The 17,648-nt window shown below is 46.3% G+C and overlaps 1 protein-coding gene across 2 annotated transcripts in view; it reads left to right on the forward strand.

Moving 5' to 3' along the window:
* Window positions 1-2,374: 2,374 nt before the first annotated feature.
* SUSD3 (sushi domain containing 3) overlaps window positions 2,375-17,648 on the forward strand; it is a 32,059-nt gene continuing 16,785 nt past the window's right edge. For both annotated transcript variants that reach the window (XM_005149448.4, XM_034066329.1), the window contains exon 1: window positions 2,375-2,461. In XM_005149448.4, coding sequence (XP_005149505.2) covers window positions 2,377-2,461 — 85 coding nt within the window. In that variant the 5' untranslated portion in view covers window positions 2,375-2,376. The remainder of the gene's footprint in view (window positions 2,462-17,648) is intronic.

Consider the following 17,648-nt stretch of genomic DNA (forward strand, 5'->3'; position numbering starts at 1 on the left):
TCAGCCCTAGTAAACAGGGATTAGAAGAATGACAGTGCCTTAGAGCAGCTGAGTGAAATCCAACAGTTAAACAATCCCTACACAAAGGGAAGGAGTGTTCGGCTGGGGCTGCACAGCGTCCTTGATGCTGATGGTGAAATAAGGGGTCCAGCAGAGAAAAACTGGGCTGCAGCACAGAAACTCACCTAATTTTCAAAATGCACTCTTTGTCCTCTTCTGTCCCTCACTTTTTTTCCATGTGTTTGTTCCCACTACACTGACGATAGTTTTTATTTACTGAATTCAAAGTGTATTTGTGTGGGAGAGGCGGCTTTAACAGCAAAATCATGTCATGGTTGTTGATAATGGCAGAAGGCAGTAGCCTTTCTTGGGCAAAATTCCATTTTACTATGGCTGGATTTTAAGTAAGGATTGTAAACACGGAGTCAATGAGATTGGCCACTTTCTCCACTAATGTGATCAACAGGACTTGCCCTGATGGCAGGCATTGAGATGTGTCACCTTCTGGGAGGCTGCAGCCAGAGCCAGGGCTGCCCTTTGCCTGTGATGCTCCAGGGCACACTAAGCAAACCCACTTCTGTCAGGTAATGCTTCCCATTACAAAGAAAAACTAAATGTTGACATGAGATAAGTGGGATTCAGATGCTGCTTCTGAACTTGTTTCTGTAAGTGCCTGCAAGGAAAGATTTGAATTGCAGCACAGTTTGTTCAACTCTAATTGTACAATAACGGTTGTACTAACAATAGCTTATGGAAAAAATCACTTATCTGTATTTGGTATTCTGCTGGCTTCACAGACATAAAGGACTTGATTGCAGAAGCTATAGTTTCTTGTTGACTTTAATTAAATTTATGAGCATCTGGCATTACTGGAAATACACTAATTCATGAGCTGCAAAATTGCAAAAATTGTTAGTTTGCTATAATGTGACCAAGTGTTACTTTAAAAATGTGTTTTAGTTGTAGAGATGGAAATAGCAGTCATTTATGTCTGCAATATTTCTATGGACTCCCTGTCCAATAAGCTCACAGGCAAGAGTGCTATGTCAAGTAGCACAGTAGTTGCATCACCACTACCCATGCATACTATCCCTTTCCATTTGATCTTGTCAGAAGAGCCTTAGGAAGTTTTTCTTAGTCTATTTGGGGTTGGTGAATCTTGGAATTTCATCTCTCCAGTCTGATCATGCAGACTTTTTTCTCTTCTAGTTCCATGTGAAGAAAATAATGAGAGGGTAAAACAAGCAGAGTGAGTGTTAACAACCACAGCACTCAGTGTGGGCCCCAGCCCATATGCTCAGCACCAAAGAGCAGTGTTCCTTCAGAAGAGCCTGCTGTTCCTCCTTTTGCTTTTCTTGGACACACAGTGCAAACCACTGAAATACTTTTCTGAACCTACTGCCGGTGTCAGCAAGTTAACAGTCTCCCTGAGATCGTTCACTACTGAGACCCAAACTCCCTCGTTGAAGGTAATGCTGCCTGGATAAGGCCAGGATGCAATAGGTACAAAATACACCCCAGGTGAATACAAGGCAGTGGGATTCCACTGGATAGTCTGTGCATGTTGGTATGTGCCACCCAGGCCCTTGGTAGGAAGATGCTGGATCTTGGCACTGTCCAGTGAGTTTAGTTTCAGATCCTGGTGATAACAAGTGCAACTTTGAAGACTGTGAGCTGCAGGTATGCCAGAGATGTGGCTCCTGGCATGTAATCGCACAAAGAGCAGTAGGCCCCAGCTGCACTAGGGCCACAGGAAGGCAGCAGGCAGAGTAGGAAGTGGGGTCAGGCAGAGCAGGCAAGAAGCAGGCAGGGCAGGCAAGGAGCAGGTAGGGCAGACACGGGGGGTTGCAGGCAGCGGAGCTGTGCAGGCAGGGCAATTGGAGGGAGGACTGAAGGCAAGCCAGGTAGTGACTGTAGGCAGGGCAAACAGCGGGGTTAGTTGCAGGCAGGACAGGCAGCAGGGGGGTGCAGGAAGGCCAGACAGCGTGGAGGTGCAGGCAAGACAGGCAACTGAGAGGGGGCAGGCAGGGCCGGCAGCAGAGGGGGAGTGCAAGAAGGGGACAGCTGCGTCCAAGCCAGGCAGCTCCGGAGGAGCCGTGTGTGAACGGGCCGAGCCCCAGGTGCCGGTGGCAGTAGCCCCCGCGGGTGCGTGTGTAACCGCACGGCACTGCCCGGTGCCCCGGGGCCGCAGCGGGAGGGGAACGGCTCCCTTCGCCTTCCTCCTTCCCCTCCGCGGGGAGGGGGCCTTGCGCGGGCTGGTGGGGCCGCGGCAGCATCTCCCGCGGGACACCGCCCCCTTCGGCCCGGCCCGGCCCCGGAGGGCGGGCTGCGGCGTCGCGGCTGCACCTGCTGGGGCTCGGCGGGGTCGGTGGAGCCATGCCGGCAGGCACGGCGCCGGGGCTGGTTGTGCTGCGGACTGCCGCGACCGGGCGGGACAGCGGCGGCCCCCACCGATATACAGGTACGAGCGCAGAACGGCCACGGCCCCGCGCGTCCCGAATCGTTCCTCTTACAAGTTCCTCCTGCGCCGCACCGAGGGCAGCGCTGGGCCCAGGGCAGGGTGTAGGACCTTCCCCTCCCCCCCACACCGCGTAGGGATGCGGCATCTCTGGACCGAGGTGCGTGTCCCCCGGTGGGAGGCGCGGGACCCGGGCCAGGCTTGCGTTACCTCCCCGCCTGTCCCTTCAGCCGCGGAACCCCTCAGCAGGCAGGGCACCCCCTCCCTCTTTCCGTGCGGGCTCCGCGGCAGATCCCTGTCGCCCCGGAGGGCATTGGGGGGATCCTTGCCCCCACTCTGAAGTTCTCGGGGACAAAACGCCCCGGGAGAGTGTCCCGGGGCTCGGCGGGGTCCTGGCGGCACGGGCACAGCTCTGCCGGGGCTGCGCTCCAGGTGTCGGGCAGGGAACGGTGGCTCCTGCGTCCAAAGGCTGTGGTGGCCGCCCCGGAGGTGGGGGTCAGGTGAGGCGGAGGCCGGCCCGGGCATCCCCGGTGATGGGTGTCTTAGCAGGGGAGCTCTTGCCGAGAGCCACCCTGGCCAGTCCCTCCGGTGCCTCAGCAGGGGGCTGCTGGAACCCGGTAGCAGTTCGGGGCAGCGGCTCTGCCCGGGGGGGTCCTCAGGCATCCCCTCGCTGAATGGGCCTCGCCGGAGTTTCATTAATTCGGGTGAATAGGAGGCACTGCCGCTAGCTGATGGGTTTTTTTCGGGTTACTGGGGTGTCCTTGGGGTGCTGCGAGTTGGGCAAGCATTCCTGCGAGGAGGGAAGTGTACAGCATGGCAGTTCTGTCTGGAGATGCTGGTCCTCAAAGAGAAACAGACTCTGGGCAGGTGTCAATTGGGTAGAAAATTAAGAGAGTGGTGTTTTAATGAAATAGGACAATACACTGAGGAGTGGAATGAAAAACCAATCAAAGCTTTTTGCTTCCTTTTCTTTCTCTCCCTACTTACCTTTGGTTTTAAATTTGTCCCTGTAGATCACATAATTTCAAAACCTCTTTGACTTGAATTAACTTCATCCCATTAATTTGATGATGATGGCAGCTGATAGAGGATCTGGCCCTGACATCGGTGGCTGTGCTCACTGCAAGGGGGCTGCAGCCTCTCAGGGCAGCTGGCTCTGGGCAGAGGCAGAGCTGTGGCTATCAGCAAGCGTAAAGCAGGAGTGAAAGTGGATGAGGAGCCAGTGGGAGCTCTGGGCAGCCATGGGTGAGCAGTATTCATAGAATCACAGAATCCCAGACTGGTTTGGATTGGAAGGTCCTGGAAACTCCAGCTCCAGCCCTTGCCATGGGCAGGGACACTTTCCACTGAGCAGGTTGCTCCAAGCTCCTGTGTCCAACCTGGCCTTGAACACTGCCAGGGATGGGGCAGCCACAGCTTCTCTGGGCACGCTGTGCCAGCGCCTCAGCACCCTCACATGGAAGAGCTTCTGCCTAAGAGCTCATCTCAGTCTCCCCTGCTCTGGCAGGTTAAAGCCATTCCCCTTGGCCTATCCCTACAGGCCCTTGTCGAAAGCCCCTCTCCAGGTTTCCTGCAGCCCCTTTAGGCACTGGAACTGCTCTCATGTCTCCCCTTCAGGAGCCTTCTCTTGTCCAGGCTGCCCCAGCCCAGCTCTCTCAGCCTGGCTCCCTTCCCAAATGCACACAGCAGTGTAGACAGGGTTTTTCCCTGGCTTCAGCACAAGCAGGTCTGGGTGTTCCTAAAATACAGGGAGCTTTTCTTCTGACAGGCTCCCTGACTTAACGTGCTTATGCAGTTCTAACAGACTTTATCAATGACCTGATTTTGTTGTGCTGATAGAAATGAGCAAATATGTTTGAGCTAAAAGTGTAGTGGTGTTTTAAATTGCTCCCACTGAATGTGCTTAACTGTGCATTTAATTTGAATTTTATATGGCAGTTGATTTTAAAAATGCAAAACAACTTCTGGGGAACCTGCTTAGAGAATTAACAACTCAAGCAAAAGTGTAGACCCTGGTGCTCTGTTTGATGCTAATGTTACTAGTTATTGACTTTTTTTTCTTTCATAAATCATGTATATTTGGCTGCTTTTATTTGCTCTGTTAAATTGTCTTGTCAAGCAGAGTTTGCCCACAATTAAAGTGAAGGTAGAACTGGCATTCCCATGTTATGCTCAGCCTTTCTGTTCCTGTGTTGGCTAATCTTGACCATGTAAATCCTGGCAAAACACCCAGAAATTCGTGAACTTAAAAAAATTAAAAAGAAATTTGTCATTCAGACTAGAAATCCACCCCCAATTAATGCTGCTGATCTCTACAAACCTGGCCTCCCTCAGCCAGGTCTCCAAACAGAACAACAAATGGAACTTTTTCCATGCCAAGTACACCAAAGCTGTGGAGCTGTTCTCAGTGAGGTGCTCAGCTGGAGTAAGAAGTGAGTATGGAGGATGAGGGCATGGCTTATGCCTGCCTGCAGCTGCTGCATCTGCTGTAGGACCAGCAGAGATGCTTCTGGCACATGGGTCTTTGCTAGACCTTTGCTGGGTGTTGTGCTCCTTCATCACCTCTCATTGTCCTGCTGCTTTCTGGAGGTTTGTGCAGATTTCCCCTTCGTTGAATACCCACTTGTTACTATGAATGCGTTGAGTTAGGTGGACATTGTTGGTGATCAGTTTTCATGCTGCTTTGGTTGAGTGCACCCCCCCTTTATAAAATTTCAGGCCTCACACATTCCTTTTGCAGAGAATGAAAAAAACATGGCAAGATTTCCATTTGAATCAACACATGAATGAGAGACAAGTTAAAGGAAGCTCCCTAGCACAGCCTGTAAGCACTTAAAGGGTCTTGCAGCTTTCTGAAGCACAGCTGCCAAACTCAAATACCCTCTGCTTTTCCTGTGTTTTGAAGTTTAAAAACTGAATAGATGAGGCCTTCAGTGACGTGGGTTACTGGTGGCATTGGCAGTGCTGGGGAACAGTTGGACTTGGTGATCTTAAAGGTGTTTTCCAACCTGGTTGATTCTATGATTGTATGATTCTATGACTGGTTTCTCTCTCTGACAGTCTCACCCTGAGCAGGGAGAACTATTCCACCCCATACTCCAGGAGGTTCAGCAGCACACTTGAAAAAGGAGCTATAGGAACCTAGCTCCTTGGGAAGGGCAGCGTGTCGCTCAAATACTCTGTGTATTAGAAGGGCAAATATGCATGGGGTGGGGGAAAAGTGCAATGATATAGCAAAGCTGAGAAGAAGCCTTCTTTAGTTCAGCCTCTTACATTTCTAAATGATACAAATGCTTTTATGTGTTCCATATTGTACTGTGGTTATCTTGCTGTCAATGGCAGCATTACGGTGTTATTGCCTTTCTGCAGTAGTTTATTATGGACAGATACTCATTGACCATCTTCTGCCAGGCTCATTCTGTTATCTGGAAAAGCCTCTACAATTCTGAAGTGCTCATGTCAGTGGTGGCCAGAATGCTCCCCTGCCCTGTGGGAATTGCCATTGAGTGGGTTTGCAGCCGCCGATCCAGCATTGCCACTGAGTTGCTGTTGCCTCTGAGATGCTCAAATTATATTGGGAGGTCTTTGGGTGCAGTAGGAAAAAGAGGAATGAGTAACAGAGAGGTATCATTATTTTTAGCCTCCGTGTTGCTGAAGTTGGTGGCTCTGGCACTCTTTTTCCAGGGTGGTACCTTGGGTTTTGCTGTGATTCCTCCCTCATGCCTTAAAGCAATCTTGTAGCTCTTTTAGACCAGGGCTGCACATACTTCTTTAAACATCTAGATGCATCTACACACATCAGTGCAGACACAGACAAAGGGAATATAGGGAATAAATGTAGAACATGACAGAAAAAATCATTTTGCCAGGTTGTGAATTCTTAGGTCTGGTGCTGGGTTGTTGTCTGCAGTTGTGATTCTGCTTTGTCCCTCTGCCTCCCTCTACCGCAAAGAGAGGCCTAAGGCGAGGTGGAACATGCTGCAGGACCCTGTGAATGCTACCCCAAGACTAAGTCATGGAAGAAATTATCCAGCAGACACCATTTAAGGGAAGAGGCATGATCTCTGATTTAGGACAGACACAAACTGCCTTTTGGTGAAGGATGGAAAAGGTATCATGTTTGCTTGGTTATACTCTGGATGACTGGTAGTGGCTGTGGTGGGAGGTAGGTACCAGGCTGGGTGTACCCTTGGTATGACTTGTGGTGTCTCTTCTTTTTTTATGAGCAACTTTTATTTTCTGGAGTGAGTTTCCTTGCCAGTGTGGGAACAGTAAAACTGTGACACTGAGAACTTACAGTTTCTCTTCAAGGAAAGCAAAAGCAAAGTTGTTTTGCAAACCCAAGAGCACTGCTGCTCTGCAGAAGCGCTGCAAGGAGGTTTCTCTCATTGTTCCTGCAATCCTGAGACATGGCTCAGTTTTTAGGTTGGGGAAGAAAATATGGATCCTGACTCTTCAATTCCACAGGGTAGAAGATGGCACATCTTGGCATATATGGACTTGTGACTTTTTTCAGTTATTTCTCCTTCCTTCTTCTCCCATGAGATCAAAGTAAAACTTTTTACCCTATTTAGGGTAAAAGAAGTGACAGTTGCAGAATTTCAGCTAATTGGTTTTCTCTCCTGTACTGCAAGATGCTAATATTAGTGGTTAGGCATTTGCACCAGGCATTGTTACTGCTTTGAGGGAATGATTTTTGTGCTTGCAATGAACACTCTAAACCAGTACAAAATAGAAAAAGAAAAGAGTTATTAGGTCTTCTGGCACATTCTTTCACAATGCAAGATTGTTCCCTGTGGTTCTCTTCAGCACTGTGTTCTAGCTATTCTTAAATTACCTAGGTTATAGAGCTGAATTATGTCCAGACTTCAGAATTTCAGCTAGGGAATGAAAGGAGCTGAATGTTTTAGACCCAAAACATTTGATATTTCAAAAATCAGAAATCGGCTTTAAAACACAAAAACAAAACCACCCAAATGACGACAGATAATCCAGCACCTTTTGGGTTAGTTGTGGCAGAAACATGGTTCATTTTAAAGAGCCAAAACACTGCTGATTTTGCTGTTTCCGCAGTGAAAGAGCGACGAGGTCTTTGGATGTTTCTTGTGAGAAAGTGAAGCCTCTCATCACATGTCTGCAGCTCTACAATAGAGAACTTCAGCTGTGCTGAAATTAGCACCACTCATCTTCTTTAGTCATGATCACCACTGACTTATATGCCTGCATTAAGAGTCATGCCTTCAATAATCTGGAGACAAGCCAACATGTAGGACAGTTGTTAGTTTTCGTTTAGGTGTATTATTGACATGCTGTCTTTCAAATGCAGTCACAGATAAGCAAGTAGGTTATTCTGAGGAGTAGTTTTGACTAGCTCAGTGGATCAAAAAATTGACAGATGATTTTGCAGTCCTGGTGGAAGTCTGCTTCTTTCATTTTGTTTTGGTTTGTTTTAAGATGATAGTGAGAAATGCAGAACTTGCAGAATGAGCAATTGCTCACCAAAATAAATCATAAAATCACAGAATCACAGACTAGTTTGGGTTGAAAGGGACCTTGAAGCTCCTCCAGTTCATGCCAGAGCCTCAGCACCCTCACAGGGAAAAGCTTCTGCCTAAGAGCTCATCTCAGTCTCCCCTGTTCTGGCAGGTTAAAGCCATTCCCCTTAGTGTGTCCCTACAGGCCCTTGTCCCAAGCCCCTCTCCAGGTTTCCTGCAACCCCTTTAGGCACAGGAGCTGCTCTCAGGTCTCCCCTTCAGGAGCCTTCTCTTGTCCAGGCTGCCCCAGCCCAGCTCTCTCAGCCTGGCTCCAGAGCAGAGCTGCTCCAGCCCTCGCAGCATCTCCATGGCCTCCTCTGGCCTCGCTCCAACAGCTCCACGTCCCTCTTGTGCTGCTGCCCCAGAGCTGGATCAGGGCTGCAGGGGAGGTCTCCCCAGAGCACAGCAGAGGGGCAGGATCCCCTCCCTGAGCTGCTGCTCACGCTCTGGGGGTGCAGCCCAGCACACGGAGGGGGTTCTGGGCTCAAACACATGCTGCCAGGTCACAGGGAGCTTCTCCAGTTAATTCCTGTATCTATTGAGTGTCTCAGAGGTGGGTTTGAGCTGGTGCCTGGTTTACATACCAGCTTTTGCCACCAGAGCAGAGTCTCTCTGTAGGTACAGTGATGCTGGCCCCACAGCCCCGAGCTGCATGGAGGGGCTGTGCTTGCTACTGCACCACTGTAAATTGGAGCAGTAGTGGCTGGTAGAAACCCTTGTGTGGGAAGAGGATGCAATAACAGCTTGCTTTTCCTTTAAATGACTTGGAAGCGATTATGAAGTTATTTCTGGGATTAAGTAAAACCAAACACAGTGCTGCTCACATGTACAAGTCTCCTAAGCAGAGGGTCTCTGAGAATGATTTTGATGGGGACAGAAGCTGATTTAGGAGAAGGGAAAGGATGGTGTGCAAAAACCTGAGAGCATGCATGGGCTGGGAAGCAGGGTTTGGGAAGACATTTTGGGCTGGGGTGGCTGAAGGAGGTGCAAGGGGCGAGTTTGGTAGTTTGATTCTTCCTGTTCAAAAAAGCTGAAATCTGTGCCATCAGAATTATACCCAGGAGAGTTTCTGCTCAGAGCTGCAGTAATCTCCAAGACCTTTGCTAGTTGGTTGGGTCAGAAGAGGCACCTGGACTGAACATGTAGGTTTTGCTTTGCTCTAAAAAGAGGTGCCCCATGAAGTCACTGGCAGTTTTGTGTAAGAAAGAGAGCGCTCTGGTGTTTGTTTAGTTACCAATAATAAACACAGAACTACAGATTGGCACTAAGTTTTTAACTTTTTGATACAGTTTCCTACAGCCTCCTCCTGGAGAAATGAATTTGTTCCAGTCTGGGCAAGCAGTCTGTGCAGTAGTGGGAGCCAATCAGCACCCAGAATGTGGTGATGAATAGCTCCTTGTCAAACTGGTGACCTGACACAAGTGGGGTCCATCCCAGATCCATTTTGGGTCCAATGATGTCTCGTGTCTTCATATGCACAAGTGTGATGGGGAATGGCTGATGGACCTGGGGGGTTCATATGGAGAAGGCTCAGGGGGGACCTGGTGGCTCCCTACAAGTGCCTGACAGGAGGATGGAGCCAGGAGGGGCCGGGCTCTGCTCACAAGGAACAAGGGATGGGACAAGAGGAAAGGGCCTCAAGCTGCACCAGGGCAGGTTTAGATGAAGCTGAGGAACAATTTCTTCCCCAGAGGGTGCTCAGGCATTGGAACAGGCTGCCCAGGGCAGGGCTGCAGTCACTGTCCCTACAAGTGTTCACATGCCGTGCAGACGAGGCCTTCAGTGCCATGGGTTAGTGGTGGCTTTGGCAGGGCTGGGGAATGGTTGGAGTGGATGAGCTTAAAAGTCTTTTCCAACTGAGTTTATTCTATGATTCTGTGTGATCTGGAACTTGGGATCAGGTGTTACCTGGACAGGGTGCTAGGACATCAAGTCTAGGTCATGCTTTGCCAAAAAAGTTTGGACCAAATGATCCTTGAGGTCCCTTCCAGCCTGGTATTCCCTAATTTTATGATTTATTCTCATTTTAAATATTAATTAGAGATTATCCTTGCACCATATTCTGGCCATCCAAAAGATGGCAGTTATTTAGCTGAATTATCTGATGTAGATCTTAGTTTCTTAGACATGTGCAGTACAAGAAAGTAAAGGGCATGCAGTCCTTTGATCTACTTGCTTAAGCTACTTCTGCATATAACTGACCTGCAGTCATTGACTTTTTTAAATGGGAAAAACTAAACGCAATGGCCTGGTTCCTTGTCCTTACACTGACATCCCTGTCTATATCCATGCCATCCTTCACTAATCCTTGTGGCCAAGTAGGCTGAAAGCAGATGTGCTGATGGACTGGCACCGTTAATCATTGCTGCTCAGGTGGCTCCTGGCAGGATGCTGTGTGACTTTCACACATTGCACTTTTGCAGGTTGTGTCCGTGGCCAGGCTCCTGATTGCAGGCTCGTGTGCCCTCATGGGTGAAGCACAGGAACAGGAAAGCCAAACCCAGCAGCTGAAAACCAGGAGAGAATCAAAATAAGAGTGAGATAACAACAGAGAAGGTTTTTAAATCTGGCTGTTGTTTCTCAGTCTATGAGTGATTTCTAGCACTATAATAAACACTGGTAGTGCTAACTCGTTCAGACTGGTGTCTAAAAAAATTAGTTATTCACAGAAATTCTTGCTGACAGTTGTGAATGCCAGGTTACAGCTCTGTGGTGCGCATTTAGCAGCTTAACACAGCAAACCAAGTACAGGAGTAGCTTTGGGTTGCTGTTGGAAAGGAAAAAGGACTTGCAGAAGCTGAAACAGGCCAACCAGGGGGTCAAACACAAGCAAGGTCTCTAGCATTCAGGCTGGTTTTGCTTAACAGGATGGTTGGGAATTCCCCTAGAAATCTGTATTAAATGCAATTCAATACAAAAGTAATTTCAAACAGAAAAGGCTGAAAAGTTTCTATATTTTTTACAAATAAGTGCTTTGTGCAAATGCAATTTTATGTTTTGGGACTTTTTGGCCAAAAATGAACATGTAACCATCAAGTAGCATGTATTACTGCTCCAGCTAAAATTTCACATTGAGGTGAATTTTCCAATGCCTGAAGCAGCTTCTGGCCAGCTCTGAACACGGGCATTTTTCGGTCCAGGTAGCATGGGTACAGTGCTCACCCCATGTCTCCTTCACTAGCAGGGATTTCTGCCAACCATAGAGGTTGTGCCCAGTCTGGCAAGTGTCACACAGAAGCAAGAGGCCACCAGCCACATCACTGGGGGACATCTGCTCTTATCAGTGATGTCCATTACCCAGTGTGTTTGCACACTACTGCACACAAGCCAGCCCAAACGGTTGCTGCAGGCAGATAACCCGGAGCTGTCACTGGCTGTAGGGAGGCTGAACACACAGCAGGGCTGAGCTCCATAGTGTCCAGGTTAGTGGTGAGAAGTGGGAGCATGTCGGTGTATGGGACATTACTGAAGGGCTCTCTGAAGGCATCACAGGGCATCCTGTGGGGCACCCTGTCAGATTGCATCCTTCATCCTACCTTCATCTGTGATTACCAACAGACATGTGCTTTCCCTGTGAAAATAGGGGCGAGGCTTTATTTTGGCTTCTCCAGGGGCTAACTTTTCAATGAAGCCTTGAATTTCTACCCCATCTATTGCAAACTAAATAGACTGTTGAAGAAGGACATGGAGCTGTTGGAGCAAGCCCAGAGGAGGCCACAAGGATGATCAGAGGCTGGAGCACCTTCCATACAAAGACAGGCTGAGAAAGTTCAGGCTGTTCAGCCTGGAGAAGGGAAGCTGCATGGAGGCCTCAGAGCAGCTTCCAGTGTCTGAAGGGGGCCTACAAGGGTGCTGGAGAGGGACAATAGGGTCAGGTTTCCCAATTCAAGTTCCTATAGGCATGTGCCTGCAACCTCCTCCAGCCCCCAGAAATCCTAATCATCACCCCTGTGTGAAGGGAAAGTGCTCTGATAGTTTTGCTCTTGCAAGCATTTGTCAGTTCTCTCTCATATCAGGCTCCTGTATGAGTGTGGAGAAGAGCTCGCCAAAGACAGACTGCTAGTAAAAATTGTCTGTTTTGTTCTTGGTACCTGCTCTGTGTTAGCCACGTGCTAAGTACGGAATTGGATGCTGAAATCCAGATTTCCCAGAATCAGTGGCCTTCTGTAACATAATTGTTAATTTTTACTGTTTTTGCAGTGATTGTTTTCTTGCAGTTATTGTGATAATGGCAAATGCTTCGAGCATTGGTCCAAGCTAATCTGTTGACTACAGACAACGGAAAATTTTAGCATTTCTGGTCAGCACAGTTTCCAGTGGATAATACCCAGGGTCTGCTCGATGGAGTCCATTTATAGCTTTGTACCATGTGCAGATATGTTACAATCAGCTGCACAGGTTTAACAAATGAGAGGTTATTCATGAACACTGGGGAAAAGTAACAATAAAAGTCAAAAGTATAAACTTGCAGACTTCACTGACCTGATGTTTCATGAAGTACACTTCTACCAGCAAAGATATGCCTCTCAAAACCTGGCTGAGGACAGAGAATGATCTGGCAGCAGAAGGGAGGTGCAGGGATGCTCCTAGTCTTTGTTCTCCTGATTTGAAAATTTCAAATTCAGAGTTGAGCTGATGGATTCATTTGTCTTGCTTTATATTTCTTATGTCCCTGATTCTGTTTGGCTTTACCTGAAGTCAGGGTGGCAGATCCTGGGATAACACTTGCATATTGCTTTGGCTTTGAACCTCTCTGGAAACTGAGGATGTAGAGATGCATGGGGGAGGCTGAGGACCATGTGTAAAAGACTCTGGTATTGTGTAACCAGTTACTTCTGTCCTCCTTCCTGTAAATACCGATGCTTATTATGCAAGAAGCACTGCTAACAGACTTTGGAGGCAAGCAGAGCAAGGGCTGGATCTCTCACTGCCTGCTGGGGACAGCGTGCTGGGATTCAGCCCTCTAGGGAGGTGGATTTTGGCTGCATCCTGGTGAGATCACCTACCTGGTAACCTGTCAGGACTGTCTGCTGCAGGACATTTGATACAGCCAGGGTCTCTGTTAAAGTGCAGGTGAAAAGCTTATTTCAAGTTACTCCTTTTAATTTTATTCTCTTTTTTTACCTTTGTTTTACAAACTGGGCCACAAACTCTGCATTGTGTAAATATGTAATTTATTTATTATCTGCTTTAGAATGACAGCAAGGGGAGACCATCAGCAATATTAGCTCCATTCACTAAACAATCGGTGACAAAAGCAACTGTTGGCATCACTTCCATGGGTAACTTTTAATTGGGAACTGTTTTAGTATATGTGGTCTATTTGATTTTTGTAGTTTATGTTTCACTATGGAAAGTGCACAAGAAATGTTTAATGGGCAAGCATGTCTCTGTTGCTCTTTTGTTTCTATTTTCTTATCAGCAAAATACAAATCCACAGCTTTCTAACAATGAAACCATATGGTGACTCTTTCTGACAAATTTATTTTGCAATACAGATAATCCTGTCTGTACGTGAGAAGAGATATTTCAGATTATTTTGCCTTAATTCTTGCATTATTCTTTTATTTTTCAATGCCTGGAAATTATGTGTGTGGCTATTTCTGAACCCGGAGGACTGGCTGAATTAAGAATGTATGGAGTATGCTGCATTTTAGTGTCTCTACCTTGAGGACAGTTATTTTTCATACGAAACAGTCTGTTCATTTGCTATAGCAAATCCCCTTCTTCTCAGCTGGCAGACAGTAACAGCAGATTCAGATACTTTTTGAATGCTGGATAGCATCTCAGTGTGAAGCCAAGCTAAGAAATGCATTTGTATAAATCACCTCTTGCTTTATGAGAAGCTGCAGAGGTAGCTGCAGGAACTTGAAGTGACTTGGGCAGCTGATGGCTGAGGGCCACCTCAGTTCACTAGAGTGGATGCTTTACATTGACATGCTGCGCAGAGGGGACAGGGTGGTTTGTTAATCCTTTTCAGTGGTAAACTAAAAAAGTGAGAGTCCTCAAAGCTTCTGTTGGCCTTCAAAATAAATTAAAAAAAAAAAAAAACAAACCATATTTCCAGCCTTTGGTTCATAGGGATGTATCAGCAAGGGAGTTTTCTTCTGGTATATGGGAGTAATAGCCACTATCTGGAAGCGTAAGCAGAACATGAGCCTGGGAGTGGAGAGCAACAGTAAGGAGTAATGGGAACCGGGTGCTGGACACACCTATCAAGTCTAGAAACAGTACCATGAAGCTAATCAAAACTGAATAACAACCACAGTTTTTGTGGTTATTATAAACTACAGAGAAATGGCTGGTAGGCTGTTAAGTCCTCAAGTGGTCCTCCTACCTTTAGGTGCTGGCTGTCAGGCATGAATTGGTGGGGTTTGAGATGTAGCTATTGCAAAAGCTCTGTGAGCAATAATTAGGGGGTTTATTCAGCTTTACATTTCTGGGTGCTAACAGTTCCTGCAAACCAAGACCTGAACATGATGTTTTCTAGATGTTTAGAAAAGAAATATAAATCAAGGTGTAAATACAGTCAGCAGAAATGCACTATTTGTGTTTTACTTCATGAGGTAATGCAACCTCCACCACCAGCTTCAGCTGACACCAAAAATAGAAACATAGTGTATTTTTAAAAAACAAAAATGAAATTCTTGGTTTAAGCCCAGCTGGTAACTCAGAACCATGCAACCGCTCACTCACTTCCCCTTTCCCTCTCCCCAACCCCCCCTCTCCCCCCCCTCTCCGGAGGGATGGGGAAGAGAATCGAAAGACTGTAACTCCCACAGGTTGGGATAAGAGCAGTCCGATAACTACAGTATAACACAAACCACTGCTGCTACCACCAATAAGAATAATGATAAGGGAAATAACAAGGGAAGAGCTCACCATCCACTGACCACTACCCAGCCCAATCCAAGCAGCAATCTGGGCCTTCTGGGTAACTACCCCCAGTTTCTATACTGCACATAATGTGCTGTGGTATGGAATATCCCTTTGGCTAGTTTGGGTCAGGTGTCCTGTCTCTGTTTCCTCCTGGCTTCCCCTCCTCCCTGGCAGAGCATGAGACTGAGAAAGCCCTTGGTCGGGGTAAGCATTACTGAGCAACATCTGTCTGGAATATCTGCTCCAATATGAAGGCAGAAGCTTACCTAAACAATGATTTTCTGGAGATGGAAGGGTAAAATTAACCTAGCAGAAAAGTGAATGCAGCAAGTAACCACAAAAACACTATAGACAATTAACGGCAAAGGATGCTAGACTTACAGGAGACATTTTACAAATGAGCTATTAGAAGACTATCACTGATGAAAATAAGGGCAAATTTTATCCAGGGATATTAAATCTGAACTTGGCTGAAATTCATGAAGTCAAATCAGCAAACATCCATTTATGCATTGCAATAAAAGTATTTGTAAAGTGCAAAAAATAGTGACAAGGTTAATATTTTGACTTAATGTGAAGAGGAAGAAGAAATGATATTTCTATTCTGGCCAAATGCAGGTATGTAATATGCAGTTGCTGAACTTTCAGCTCATCATCTGTATAGAGCTAGGTATAGAGGCTTTCAAAAGTTGAGCTCTCATTAGCTGTCATTAATAAGATCCTCTGGGGGTCCTGTTCCAATTACATTCCTATGGGAATGATCCTCTGGGTTTGACATAGTGCTATTACAGCCTTGGTCAAAGCAAGGAAGTAACCATGGTTTCATGGGACATTGACTATTGGAAATCTTTGTAATGCTGAAGTGAAGAAAAATGTGTTAAAATCCACAGCTGAGAAATAATGCTGACAAGAACACTGACATTCAGAGGTTTTAATCATTCAGCATACACTGTCATGGACAAGGACAGGGCAGGAAAGGGTCAAGAGGACCTGAACCAACTACAGCTGCACCTATTACTCAGGATGGTCAATGCTACATTAGATGAAATATGTCTTGAAATAAAGGATCCAGTTAGAAATGATCATTTCTTTGGAGAGCAGAGGCTGAATAATGAGTCCAGGTAAACTGGCAAGTCTACTGCAAGCGTCTAATGAGAGCTACTATGGTGGCTAAGCAGATAGGCTTTGAATTACATTTAGCCCTGACTTATCTTCTGCATCTGGTGCAGCTACAAGTGTCACCAAGGTGAACTCTAGGTATGTGATCCGATATCTAAAAATGGCCTTGACAGTGTAAAATGCAAAAAGGTAGATACCTTGCATCTTAGAACAATGTTTTTTCATGGGAAGTCTCTGAGTCGTTAAAGTAAAAAAAAAAGTTCAAACTTGTAATGCTCATCTGGAGTGAGGAGATTGTCCCATGCACACATCCCATGTGTGCCAGTATCAGGATGTTGGAGGGAAGGGCAATAAATGAAGGGAAATGACCCTCTAGAAAGTATTTGCTGTCATTGAGGCAAATTGCTGCCATAAGAAGAGACTGAAAGAAACGGCAAAACAAACGGAAATAATCTACCTGGAATTAAACCAGGCATGTTTTTAAAAGCTAGACCTCAGTACATATTTATTTAGTAGATTAGACCAGATATTGTCACTGGGGGTTTTGCTTGTTACTTTGCTGAGATTTCTTTGTGTTTGTTTTCCAGTGGGTTGGGGTTTTAAGAGATGAGCAGTCAGCAAGTCTGCTGTGGTTTGTTTGCAACAGCTTAATATTAATGAATGACCAGGGGGAGATTTCGTATTAAAAACAAAATACATTTGCTACCAACATGTGATTCTGTCAAGATATTCTCAAGAAGGCTCTTCAAAATTTACATTTCTTCTTGCTTATAAGTGTGGGAATCCTCTTTTTTCCCTTTAAGCTTTTGTGTGTCATCGTCGTGTTTGCAGTTCTTTTCATGCAACTGCAACACAGCTGCCTCTCAGTCTACTGAAGTCATCTGGAAGTCCAGTGCAAGGTAGGGAACCTGGGCTCTGATGCAGAAGCAGTGCTGTTATTCAGTAAATGTAGAAAAAAATATTCTGTGGAACAGTTTCCAGATCATGTCACTGCACGTGTGCAAAACCAGACTCTGTATTATTGTTGGTTTTGAAGTATATCTGGATATTGGATGATGTCTTCAAATCTGTGTTTAAAATGAGTGTGAAAGAAGGAATGTTGTGACAGTCAGACTCAACGTATAAAGTTAGTGGCTGGCATTAGGTGGCCAGAAGGAGAAGAGCTCCATGAATCAAAGGGCAGCAGTAGAACAACAAAGAAACAAAAAAAGAGAAAAGCTGAATGAACAAAAATGTACTAAAAATGCCTGATACACTATAAAGCAGAGTTTGTCATTGAAAATGGAGGTAAGTTGAATGTAGTTCTGCTGTATGTCTATGTTTCTGTCCCCTCTGTGTGGCTTTTGAATCCACTGGCTCATTTCAGCCAAGACTAACAGAGGTGTAGTCTCTTGAAAGACAGGAAGTTCCTATAGGATCAGGAAAAGGTGCTACAAATAGACTGCATCCTGAAATATGTGATCAGTTCATCAGAGCTTGCAAAGTTGGCATGAGGGAAGATGTATTATGAATACTTCCAGTATGGAAGATGCCAGCCTGAGTACTTAATTGAACACACACTGTCCAACAAGACAGGAATCTGTAGGAGACCATGCCACTCCCAGAATGACTTTTTAATAGTTTAATGTGTACCAGCCTAAGCAGATGATGTTGCAATA

The sequence above is a fragment of the Melopsittacus undulatus genome, chromosome 9 (assembly GCF_012275295.1).
Source record: "Melopsittacus undulatus isolate bMelUnd1 chromosome 9, bMelUnd1.mat.Z, whole genome shotgun sequence".
NCBI classification, from domain to species: Eukaryota; Metazoa; Chordata; class Aves; order Psittaciformes; family Psittaculidae; genus Melopsittacus; species Melopsittacus undulatus.